This window comes from Hyperoodon ampullatus, assembly GCF_949752795.1.
Source record: "Hyperoodon ampullatus genome assembly, chromosome: 5".
Taxonomy (NCBI): Eukaryota; Metazoa; Chordata; class Mammalia; order Artiodactyla; family Ziphiidae; genus Hyperoodon; species Hyperoodon ampullatus.
In genome coordinates, this window is record NC_136918.1 from 32,871,802 (window position 1) to 32,885,313 (window position 13,512).

The 13,512-nt window shown below is 41.6% G+C and overlaps 1 protein-coding gene across 11 annotated transcripts in view; it reads left to right on the forward strand.

Annotated features, from left to right (window-relative positions):
- KALRN (kalirin RhoGEF kinase) overlaps window positions 1-13,512 on the forward strand; it is a gene marked incomplete at both ends in the record, with an annotated part of 640,695 nt that overhangs the window by 332,744 nt on the left and 294,439 nt on the right. For 9 of the 11 annotated variants that reach the window (XM_079705108.1, XM_079705114.1, XM_079705116.1 and 6 more), the window contains 2 exons: window positions 63-254; window positions 11,706-11,914. In XM_079705108.1, coding sequence (XP_079561234.1) covers window positions 63-254; window positions 11,706-11,914 — 401 coding nt within the window. The remainder of the gene's footprint in view (window positions 1-62; window positions 255-11,705; window positions 11,915-13,512) is intronic. The other 2 variants (XM_079705120.1, XM_079705109.1) reach the window with 1 other exon arrangement.

Below are 13,512 nucleotides of genomic sequence, written 5' to 3' on the forward strand. Positions count from 1 at the left end.
CGAAGGCGCGAAGCTTGGTTTGTGACTGTAAGTTGACTTTCCCTCACTGTCGTTGCCGGCAGAATACTTACACCAATGCGGACAAGCTCCTAGAAGCGGCAGAGCAGCTGGCTCAGACAGGGGAATGTGACCCGGAGGAGATCTACAAGGCAGCTCGGCATCTGGAGGTGCGCATCCAAGACTTCGTGCGTAGGGTGGAGCAGCGGAAGCTTCTGCTGGACATGTCCGTCTCCTTCCACACTCACACCAAAGAGGTAAGGGCAGTGAGCAGAGGAGGGGTGTTGGCTGGGCTGCTTTGTTCCGGCAAAGGTCAGGGCAGTTTCCTAGCCCCCGAGGTCTGCCTGGGGCCCTGGGTGGTCTGGGGATTACTAGCCTCCTGAGGTTGATGATATTAACAATTTGCCCCTGATAACCTGTATTGAGGTCTCTACCAACATGGGGCAAAACTTCCTCCGCATCTCTAGTGAGGAGGGGGCTTGGGAAGGCAGGTGGTTTGGGGAGTCTGTTAGAGCATTTAGTCTGCAGCTGGAGGAATTTGGGGATCCCTGGTATAGAAATAGTCGCCATAAGAGGCAATATTAGAGGAACAGAGACTCCCTTCCCACCCCGCACCCAATTTTTCTTGGTTGCTGCTTCCTGTCAAAAATTAGAGTCCTGCAGAACTTTGATCATCTTTGCTACCAGCAAGGAACACACAGAGTTTGCAAATCTGTTCTATGTTTTTATTTTATTATTTTTTTAAACAGAGGATTAAATCTTCTTAATGAGGTCTGCCACGAGGTGCTATCAAAGTGAAATGGTCCTCACCTTTCTCATCGTGGAGTGACAGACAGTGAAGGAAGGGGGGACTGGGGTGCCTTCCATGCAGGAGGAAGCCAGCTGGGCTTAAATCCGGTCCCCGAATCATTCACAAAGTGGAGACAGGAGAGGGGAGGATGGATCATGTTGCATTGTTGGCAGGGCAGAAGGGCCCATAGAGAGGAGGAGGGTTGCAAACGTGCGGTTGCTCTTCGGTTCTGATTAACACGGGGCACTCTGAGATTGAGTAAGTGGCCAGTGAGGAGGCACGTTTGGCCTCTTCTGTAATAACACCCTTGGCAGATGAGCTCATTATGTGTGTGCATGCTTGTGTTCCCCCCAGGAATTCATTTTAATGGAGTATTAATTAAAGTTGGATTGCACCCTAGTTAATTAAGTTGATTTTTGATATTTGAAATGCATTAAGAAGCCTGGTTGTTACTCCTTCACAGGCTTTTCTGACACTTTGTGGGAATGAATGCAAATCATTGCAGTGCCTATCAGAGATAAACATGAAAAGATAATGTTTTCTAAACTGCTATTCCCCAGGCAGATGAAGGGCTGGGGAGCCCCGTGAAGCTATCTCTGCTTCCTCTCTGTGGGACCTACGACCACTCTCTGATGAGTGTCTGTAAAGCAAGGGGATTAGCTTTAATCCAGGTTTTCCTGCCTATCTGTCTGCTTGCTTGTGACTCACCCAGTTCTTAATAATGGTCTCAGAAACCAAAGGCATGTGTATTCTCTTTTAATTATGAGCCTGTGGGTGAGAGAATGGAGCATGAATGAACAGGAGTCATGTTCCTTGTGAGGGCTGTGAGGGTATTGGCTGCCAAGAGAGGTGATGGATGAGGTTAGTTTCCATGGAAGTGCCACTCCTGAAAAGGTGACTGAGGCTCCCAGGAACCCTTTCTAGCGGCATCTCCCACCTTCTGTACATGAAACTAGGAGGCTGGGATCCAGTCCAGATCCTGCTGCTATAGAACCCTGTGAGCTTGTGCAAATCACTGTGTCTCTGGCCTTGGGTTGCCTCATCTATAAAATTATGCAGTAGGACTCAATGGCCCTAAGGCCCCTTATGGTTCCAATGTGAATTCAAGATTCCTTTCTTTTTCTTCTCCTCCTCTTATTTATTTGATACTGATAATAATAATTAATAATAATAATAAATTAAGCCTGAGGTGATACAGGTGATTTACCTAGCCTAAAGATTTGGTTTATTGTAAGCACTCAATGTATATTAGGTAGTAGTTTTTTCTAATTGAGTACCTACTAGTTAGACACATACATCATCTCGTGTAATCCTCATGAGAATCTCATGATACAGACTTTATTGAACATATTTTCAAGTGGGGAAACTAAGGCCCAGAAAAGAACTTGTCTAAGGTTACAGAGCTGCCAGTGCAGCAGAGCCTTGACCCATCTCCCTAAACTCTACGCTCATGCTCTTACCTGCTACCACACATGCTGTCCTCCTTTTTCCCTCTTGTATCTCCTCCTGTCCTCTGCTCTTCTTTCTTCTCCTTGCTCATCTTTTTCCTCATTGCCTTTTCAAACCCCAAAGCAGGGGCTTGATGGGGAGGGTAGCTCTTAGCTGAGAAAAGCAAAGTGTTTCCAGGGCTGGGGGTGTGGCACACAGGAATCGTCGGGCATGCAGTTAGTAACCATTGTTTTCCCAGAGAGCTTTCAAACCTTGCTAAGCCTGGGGTCCTATTTAAACCTGAGACTTGTTTTCCCACCGTGGCTCAGTGTATACAACCACATTCATATCAAATAGTACCAAAGGGAGCAGCATGATACTGGGAGCAGGTGAAGAAAGGGAGAGGGAACTAAAATGGATGGGCCCCTACAGTGCGCTTGACTATTTATCTGTCTAGTTGATAGCCATGAGAATTGTCATTTTTTATTCTAATTTTAAAGATCAGAGAAATTAATAATTTACCCAGGGTCTTGTAGTGAGGATGTCGTAAATGTAGGGATTGATCTCAAATCTGACTCCAAAGCCCATGCTTTTTCTCATTTGCCTTTCATATAAAGGCCAGGAAACAGAGACTTGGAGGACTTTTCTCCACCAGGGAATTCATTCAGACAGGAGGCTGTCAGGAAGTAGCATAGTCTCTTTTCTTCGGGACCTCAAAATATGAGAGAAATTAGGAGCAGTCCTGCCTGGGTGCAAAGGGATGTGTGATTGTGAGGCTCTTTCTATTCAAGAGGTCTGCAACTCTCAGATCATACAGTTTCTGACCTTTTTTTTCAGGATGGAAAGAAAAACATCATTTTGAGTGGCTATTGTGGAGGGGATGCTCACAGAGGCCATCCCACAGGACTTTATATCTGCATGCTTTCTCTCAGCTACTTTCCCATCCCCAAACTAGTCTGTCTGAGGTGCCTTTTAGGCAGAGTAGAGAATAAGACATGTGTATGTATGTACACACTTAGGCATATGTGTTATACACACACCTGTTAAGTACAGCAAGATCTTAGATGCCAGGGAGGTCAGATTTCCAGATCTAGATCTTCATTGAGCATGCTGTGTGCCTTTGGGAAAATTACTTACTCTCTAGTACTTTGTGATAATTATGATGATGACTATTACAAAATTGAATAGTACAATACTAATACCCATTTTTTTCCTAGCAGAAAACTGCCCCCCCCCAAGTTTATTCTTAGAGCATCTCTAATGCAGGGTTAATAAGGAACTTGAGGACTCAACTCAGGCATCATTTTTCCTTCAAATTCTTTCCTGGGGCTTCCAACTTCCCACCCAGGCGGGACAGGAGCACTGTGTGCATACCTCATCAAGATGCTGGGATCTCACTGAGGTGATTGGAGCTTCCTCGTTAAATTGGAGGTGCTCAGATGGAGCACACACATGTGGGTTTAGATGTGTAGATACAGATCTTACTGTATATCTACTGCTGTGTCAGATACATAGTGTTGCTGAATAAATATTGAATAGGTTTACTTGACAATGAGAAGCTAGTCGTTTCTGCTAAAAAAATAAAATAAAATAAAATAAAATAAGGCAGGGGGAAGCCCATTCAATCACATGGTTCATCTATTCCAGTTATTTGACTTGAACTCTATAGACAGTGAAAACAAAGAAGAGCAGGTGGGGAATCTGAATTGCCTGTGGGGCCTTTCCTCTAGAGCCTGTATGGCAGGCAGAAATGGACTATTGGGGCAGAAGTCAGCATCCTTGGATGGGCTAATGGAGAAGGAAGTCCTGTAGTTTGCTCTTTCCCTATTCTGTTTATTACATCTCAGGACACACCACCTCTCAAACCTTGCTAAGTGTGGGTCCTGTCTGATCCGGGTCTGTTAACTCTTGACTCCTTCCTCTTGACTCCATAGGCAAACTTCTGGCATTTTACTCAAGGCAAGATTAGTAGCCAAGTTTACTAGTCTGCAAGTCTGTGAGGGAATTTTGAGTTGCTATGGATGTTTTTCTTTCTTACAGTAAATAGAGTGAATGGAAGGATAATCTTCTGCTCAGTTTTGCTAAAGATGTACTCTAATTAGGATCAGAGAGGAAACCGAAGGAAAATATGAAGAACATATCCTCCAAGCTCATTTCTTCTGCAGATTGAAGAGTCTGCTTGATTCTATTTGCCTGCTTTGTGAATTCTTGGTGACTAAAGGAGTCTGGAGGGTTAAAGCCTTCTAGCCACTTCATTACAGCGTTATTAATAACCTTGAATAAATTAGAAGCCATCTAAATATTCCATGTTAAGTGACTCATTAAACAAATCATAGTAAATCTATAGAGTGAAATATTATACAGTTATTATAAATCACACTGTCAAAGATCATTAATGGCATGAGAGAGGGCTTGTGGTGTAACATAAAAAACTGTATATCCATCATGGCCTCAATTTTGATCACACACATAGAATAAAGACTAGAAAGCGGTATACAAAGAAGCTAAGAATGTTATGGGTGATTTAATTTTCCTTTGCATATTTTATTTGTTTTATAAGTTTTCTTCAATGATATTTTCAATTGAAAATCAGGAACAATCTCAATAAATGTTATTTTATAAAAACGAAACTTCCCATCCCTACTTAGAGAGAAGAGCTACATAATAAAGAGAAGAGACAAACATGTGCTTGGAACCTTCTTAAGTATCCAGAACCTCAGCTATTAATACAAATTGTGCTGAACTTTCAAACATCTTCTTTTTGCCTGGGGGCAAGAGGCCAGCTGACTGTTTGCTGGTCTGGGGAGCTAGGAGAGGATATAAGGAGAAGCATTTACCCAAGTCCTCATTTTCTTTGTCCAGGGAAAAGGCATTTGTAGCAAGTGTCATCTGCTCTGCAGAGATTGTCCAGACAGAATTCTCTCTCCTTGTGTTTCCATGGAAATGCTGCAGTTGCTGGGTTTTCAAAATATCCATTTTTAGATATTTTTGCAATCATAATATGAGAGTCAAATTAACTAAGGAATGTGGCCAAGATAATCAACCTCAGCTCTTTATTAGGTAGTTTAATTAAATGCCCATTTCCATTTGTTTATAACCCTGTGAAATCATTCTTTCATGCTGTTTCCTTCTCAAATAGGTACACACACACATACCACAAATGCCACAGACACTCACATATATACATGTTTCTCTACTCACCCACTGTAGAACCAAAACTAAATCAGTCTTCAAAAGACATAATGGCCTCAAGAACAAAACAGCTTCATCCTCTGTTTCAGTTGCTAAACTGATATGGTGTTTATTTAAGAAATAAAAGCTTGTAGTCAATGCCAAAGAAAAATGATTTCTTCAGAATGAGGGAGGGGCGATTCATCCTGTGGAATTGGTGCTCCTTTCTGCATCTCTGGGGGTCAATCAGTTGTATCAGCACAATGGCTACCAGAGCTGTGCAAATGGTACAGCCAATCAGCAGGAGAAGGTGATGGAGTAAAATTACCTCTTTCCTTAACCAGTCGTCCCTAAGCCTCATTATTTCTATAAACCTCCTAGTTTCTCCCTTCCTTTTCCCTCCCTTCCTGCCCTTTTCAGTTGCCCTTTTCTCAGGCTCCCCACTATGCAAGCAGAATGGGGTCCATGCGCTGGCCCTTCCTGAACTCACTGGTTTCAGTCTTAGAGCTCACCTTAGGTAGGGCATTGAAAGGCTGCCTTAACTCTCCCCCTGCCAAAGTTCTAGAAATTCTCAAATTAGGCTCATTCTTTTGGATGTAGGTATTTTTGGCCACAATTACATGTGTTCTCTGAGAGAAAGGGTACATAAAGCCATCTGAGTGTATATATCAGCATGGAACAAATAGTTATTGCCAAGCAGAGAGCAGAACCCTGAAAGAATGGTCCTTGTACAGGTGTGTTTGATCGAGAAGAGAGGGTCTGACAATCCTATTATGTTGGCTCCATCTATAATTTTCCCTTTTTATAATGTCCATGTCAGATTTGGGGATCAAAGTTATGCTTGTCTCATAAAACAGGTTGGGAAGTAAATATTACGTTTTCCTATTCGGTAGAAAAAATAAAAAAGAAGAGAGGGTCTGGAAATGGGTGAAACAGGAGGTTCTTTCTGGGGAGCAGGGGGGTTGATGGCAAAGGTGCAGTGCTAATATGTTAGACTCTAGATAAGCAGAGGGTTAAGAGGATTATCCTAGGAGAGAGAAAGGAAATGGAAGGCAGTAGGAAGAAATGTGGCGGCTGCTCCCAAGCTGCCTCACTCACTCCATGATTTCACCTTGTTCTGGCAATCCCTTGTGATAGCTTGAAGTGTGAGATCATTCTGACTCAATCTCATTGGCTCCTGATAATGAGTAAAGTAATAATAGACGTGGCTTTCTGTCGGAAGCCATCCTGGAGCCATTGCACCATGACAAAGTCATGAGCAACGGAAGGCGAAACTGCAAGGCAGCGCCATGCCAGGAAGGTGGACTACAGCTCCATTGTTATGTTTTATGATAATAAATTTACATACAGGGGCAATTTTGGGGGGATGTTGCTCCACGTGAAAGAAAAATTCCTCTAGGACTCCCCCTCCTGAAACTACCACAGAATGGGAAGTACCCACTAAAGCCCTGGGGAAATGGGTAAAGAATTAAGAGCCTGGAACTAAGGGGATGTTTTTATGAAAAACACCCTCTAGTATGGAGTTATGGCCATGGGCCGGAGTTCCTGATGACATAGGAAATTTATGGTTCTATTATAAAGGAAGATTAATTATAGAAAAGCAAATGCCTAGAGCAGAATTAGTTGCTAGGGTAGGGAGAAAACACTGTCTCAGTTGGAGGAAACAACAAGAAAGGGCATGCAGGGTATATTGTAAATATTTTCATGGAATCATTGTAAAAGATTGCCCATTCAAGAAGAGAAATAGGAACAAGTAGCTCCAACTTTTACAATTAAAATAATCATATAACTGCTTGGCTTGGTTACTAAGAAATAACCTGTGATTAATGGGAACTTGGGGAAATGTTTTAATAGGACATCTAGAAACTAGGGGATATATATTTTTAAATCTTTATAGAATATTTTGAGGTTTGTGCTAAGATTGCATGGCCACGTACCTGGTAATGTAATCAACTACAATATATAAACCTGTGATTGTAAACAATAAAAGAAGAATAAAGACATGAGAAAGAGAAACATGCAATGCTGATACTTTAAGAAGTGTAATAGAATTATTTCCTTCGCCGACGCTATCCATCCCTCGGGTATCCCTGGACTCGCTGGAGCTGGAGTCCGGCAGCTCTCTGATTTGTATTCCTTTCGAAGCAGTCTAGGTATGCTCTTCAAGGATAAGTCAGATAGACACATACACAGAAGGAAACCTACAGGAAATTTAGACAGTAGAAAATTTACAGCCCAGGGAATAGAATATGGATCCTTACTCATAGTTTAGTGACACTGACGTTTATGTTCGTTCACTTTATGCTCCAGAGGTGCTTACAACAAAATTATGAGCATGCAATTTAAGCTTGTTGACACCAGGGGGTGACTGTGTGCATGTTTCTCGGGATCCCCTGTGGCTCCCTACTCAAGCTTTCCAGGTGGTAAATAGTAACTTGGTGGTGCAGTTATCCTTGAACTGTTGCTAACTTTTGGTGTCTTGGTGTGAAAGCCATGATTGCAGTTTTTCAGTTTAGAGAATCATTTCTATTACTACCCTCTTCTTTACCTCAGTTTCTGAAGAGAAACCATAGCATGTTAGAGTTGGAAGGGATTTTAGAGATAAGTGAGAGAAATCACAAACACACACCTACACACACACACACTAATGCACATGCACTTTAAGTATGAAGTAATTGAAGTAAAGTAGTTTTCCCATGAGTATAGCACTAGCCAGACAAGGGAAGAATCAAGAATTATCTCCAGTAAATATCAATTCCATTCAACAACTCTTTTCTCTCTGGGTTGTTTTGTTTTGTTTTTACAGAAGGAAAAATAGAGAAAGATGTCACTAGCCCTTTGTCTCTGGTGCTGTAATCCCCTTCCCTTTCTCTGAGTCAAATTCCCTAGCAATTTTGACATTTTATCCTCTTGAAAGTAGACTGGCCCCTTCCTTTCCTAATCAGGCTGCTGACCACTGGGATGAGCGGCATCTAATGTTGTACTTGATTGTTTATCTCTTAGCTGATTTTCCGTAGCAGTAGGTTTTAATCTACCTTAGATAAGAGTTTCTTTATAATATAGTACACTACATGGCCAGAAATCTGAGAAATCAATTCATGAATCAGAGAATTTTGGTGGGGAGGACACATTTTTTAAATGATATTGACTCCTGAGGTCAGTGTATTATCGGACATACCCAATCTTTGTCTAGTCTTTTTGTTTGTAACACTGACACCTCATATTTGGCAAGTTTGGTCTTTGACTGTCCCTACAATTTAGCTGCATGACCACCAGGCGGAGGGAGTGTCATGAGTCATGGTGGATTTCCTCAGAAGGGAACGATGCTGACTTTCTTCCCTAGACCTACACCAGAGGTGTTCAAGTTTTTGTTAAAGAGGGGGGAAAAAGGAACTCCAAGCTGTGAAGCCATTAAAATAGCTTAAGGATGGTACTGAGAATAAAATTATCCTAAATAAAATAAAATCCTCAAGATATCTGTAAGCCTCTGTCTCTTATTCCTGTAACGGGAGTGCCAGCCTCATCCTGAGCAGTCTTCCATCTCAGTGCCTGTCCTCCGTTGACACATTGAGTTTATTTTTCTTAAGTGCCCTGCTTCCTGTCCACAATTTTAATCTCTCTCTCTCTTCACAGTCTTTTCTTTTCTTGCTTTTTTTTTAAAGAAATATGTAGACTTTTCAATCTCTAGGCTTTCTTTAGATATCCCACAACAAAGCTGCAAAAACAGAAAAGAGGGGCCCAGCTCATCCTAGCATATTGAAAGACCAAATCCAGTATTGATCTTTTGCCAATTTCAAAATGAAGGAGTATTTCAAACTTTCCCTCTGTCTTCTAGTGGGAACTAGAGGTGGCTTGCATGAAAAATATCTTTTAAATATAATAATATCTAGCACTTGCATAGCACTTACTATACGCCAGGCACTGTTTCTAAGTGATATAATACATCTGTGTGCAGATGTCTGTGTGTGTGTGTGTACAAATAAATACATATGTGTATATATTTATTGGTATATATATGTTATATAAATGCAGAGTGTGTATATATATCTGCATACACACACATATATCTCACTTATTTGTATGTATATGCACACAGACATAACACACATATATATATATCAACTTATTAATAATCTTTACAACTCTGTGGGTGTAAGAACGATTACTGTTCCCATTTTATTGACAAGGGAAACTGAGGTGCAAAAACGGTAGGTTACTTACTCAAGGTTATATAGGAAATATGTGGTAGAACTGGGGTTTGAAACCCTTTCGTTATTTCCTTCTTTCTTTCTTCCTTCTTCTCTTCTCTTTTTTCTTTCTTTCTTTCTTTCTTTCTTTCTTTCTTTCTTTCTTTCATTTATTTAATTGAAGTATAGTTGATTTACAATGTTGTGTGGGGTCTGAAACTCTTAACTACTATGCTATATTGCCTCTCTATACAATAATTTTTCAGAGATTCCGTTATCTCATACCCAAGGACTTCAGCACATCTGGAAAATGGTTTTGCTCTAGGCAAAATGACAGCCAGAAAGTCTGAAGTAATTTTAAGTTATAGTGACCAATATCCTGAACTTCCTAATTTCATGCTGGTTTGAAATATATACATTCATCCCTGTAGGAATATGTATCCCAGCTTAAATGGTCTGGAAAACTTGTTTTGTGTTTTACAACAAAAAGTTATTTGTAAAGAAAATAAACTGAATTAATTACAACCAGACACAAGCTACTAAATGACAGGAGCACTGAATAATAGTAATTCGTATTCCGTATAGCTATCATCACAATGTTATAGGCTTATTGATAATGCTATTTGTTTATTTAAAGCATTGATAATAAGTAAATAATTTATTTCTCATAATCTTTGAAGTGAGCAGGGCAAATCTTATTCTTCCCATTTTGTAGATTAGGAAACTGAGGCTCAGAGAGGTTTTTGCCTGTCCAAAAAGAACATTCTTTATACCCCATTATTTGCTACCTCGAGGGCTCGTTAATCTTGTGAACTCCACCTCTTCTGCCACACTTAGGGCCTTTCCTCTCTAAAGAACAAAGAATAACTTGTCCAAGATCTGAAGACTATTTTTGTCTCTCTTTATTGTCTCTTTTTTAATCCCTTGTTCCAAAGGCCATACCATGATTTATCATACTGAGAACCAACAAGATGAAATAGTATTCTTAAGGTGAATATTTAGCCATGTTTTTAACATGGGAGACTTACAGAATGTTAGAACCATAAGGTAACTAACCATTTTATTTTATGCTCTCCCCAGCCTATTTTACACACGAAGTCTTGGAGAGCAAAGGGTATAGTGATTTACTCAAAGGCACCACAAGTTATAGGAAGAACAGAGGCCACAATCCACATCTTCTGGCTCCTTCTATGAATTTTTTCCCTCTACTGGCTTTTCTCCTGGTAGAGCCATGAGCTTATCTTTCCTGCTAGTCAAGTGAAGATTCCTTGTTTCTAAGCAAACATCAGACTCATCTTTCCCTCTACAATTCATGAAAATGCTCAATGAAAACAGAAGAGAAGCGCTGTGGCCACTGGAGATCTATTTTCAGCATGAGGAAGAGCTATTAATAAATGAGTTTTCAGTAATTCAATTCAACTCCTCATCATTTTCAGTACTGTTCCATTCAAAATGCTATACTTAGCTCTTTTAAAGTTGTCTGACCAGTAATATCATCCTGACTGCATTTCATCATCTTGAATATCATGGGAGAAATGTCTCATAGTTACATTGAAATTAAGATAAGCTACGTCTTTAGCATTCAACTTTCTAACCAACCAAGCAATCCTGAAAAGAACAAAATAATTTAGCATAGCACATATTTTCTTAATTAATCTTCACTTGGTTCTTACTGAGTGTCACATTCTTTCTTACATATTTGTAAAATCATGATACATTTCTAGGAATCAGCATCTAGCTACCTGGAGGAAGTATGCAGAGCTGTCCTTTATGAAAGATGAAATAATATTTGTCCATCACCAGTTTCCTGTTCTTCCCAGTCGCTCAAAAATGAGTGAGCTTCCTGCTCTAAGACCACAGTTTCCCTAAACTACTGGGAAGTTAAGGCTGAGGGTGGTTCCTGTCCTTCAGGAATGCCAGCACTAATGGAGTAAACTTAACAGAAATGCGTAGTGAATATAAATACAGAAATGTAAACTGACCCATAGGGGTGCTGATTAGAAGGACAGCCTGATACCGCACTGACTGGTTGAGGGTAGGTTGAGTGACCTCAGTTCCACACTCTTGCCCTTAACCCCAGCCCTAGCCTCTCCCACGTGCCCTGAGTGGAGTCTCTGCTCTCTCCCCCACAGCTGTGGACATGGATGGAAGACCTTCAGAAGGAGATGCTGGAGGATGTCTGTGCAGACTCTGTGGATGCGGTCCAGGAACTGATCAAGCAGTTCCAGCAGCAGCAGACCGCTACTCTGGATGCCACACTCAACGTCATCAAGGAGGGCGAAGACCTTATCCAGCAGCTCAGGTCAGCGCCTCCCTCCCTGGGGGAGCCCAGCGAGGCCAGGTCAGCATGGGCAGTGCTTTCCAGTGGGAAATGCCTCGGACTAGACGCGAGATAAGTCATCATGTTCTGGTCTTGGCTCAGCCACAGCCAGCTTTGTGGTCTTGTGTGAGTTTTGGTTTCTCCATCTGTCAGATATAAAAATGCCTGCACCATACCCAACTTGAATTTAGAGTGGAAGAGTCAGTGGAAAAGCTCTGATGTTTCAAAGCATTATGTATCATTGAAGACATTATTCAGCAATCAATAAGTAATATAAATACAACAAAAAGTTAAATAAATAGTGTCTTCATTGAGAATGATGGCACATTTGGTCATGTGGAGAAATAGGCATTATGGAATATAGTGTTATCTGGCATCTGTTCTCAGGCTGCCTCTGAATTCTAGTGCTCCAGTTGGTGAAATGTAACCCCAAATGGCTGCCTTTGGCCCTGTGAGAATGTAGGGAGTGTGTGATGTGTCCCACTCTGCTCTCCACTTAGCCACATATGACCTTTCCACCATTCCTTGCTACCCAGAAAATAAAACTCCTTCTCTATTGCCCTAAACAAAAATAACTAAGAAGGGATCTTAGAAAATCCTACCTGATACCTTATGTTCATTTAGAATCATCCACACCATTGCCTCCTTTCTATTGGCATCAGTGTCTAGTTTCCTGTCCCTGTCAAGGGCATCGGCTCCTCAGGTAAAGTGTCACGAGGCCTTGAGCAAGCCCTCAGCAACCAGCCCTATGTCCAGGTGCTGTGTAAATAGGATTTGATGGCGCTGATGATGTCTGCCTGCGGGGACTTGTTTTTATCCTCAAATCACTGAATGCCGGGACCTCTGCCAGCTCTGGACAGAAATAATCTCATCAACAAGTCCCAGGACAGTCCTGGAGCCAGAGGGGATTACTTCAGTTGGAGAGGGCTTCCCCACCACCCCATACCAGTTGTCCAATTAAATAAACAGTGAGAGCTTACCTTAAGATGGCCCTGGCATGTTTTTCTGTTGGATTAATCATTTCTATTCCAAACATGCACATGAGATGAGATGTTCTGAGTCCTCTTTTGCATACCAGCGAGACAGCCTCTTTCCCTTCTTCCCCCAATTCACCGTCATGAATATATAATATGTGACAGTTTTGTCTGCCTACCTAGGAAACTCCACTGTTACTTGCTTCTGAAGAAAATTCCAAATAGTAGGCAGCCACTTAACCTCTCTGGGCCTCAGCTGCTTTGTCTGTGTGATTAAGGGGTTCACTGTAGGAGCTTGTAAGCTCTAGAATTATGTGATGGCTTTTGCATTTTCTCTCCAAATACTTTTCACAAGCTTGGCTAGCCTCTCTGTGGCGCTGGGTTTGTGGAGGTGTCACTTGCTCTTATCCCTTGCCAACCTTGCTCCATACCTGAGGGCTGAAGGCTACTCAGTGATGGTAAAGGCAACGAGGTTGCTGATGCCTGTCCTACAAGTTTAAGTTCCATGGACTTCAGAGAGGGCCATAGTCGTGTGACAAGAACCACTGGTGACTGTTCGTCCCCCCAGCAGCCTGATGCTAGCCTGGACTCTCCTCCCTGATATCAAGACCAGTCAAAGAAAAAAAGCAAACGATGCCTAGTGGA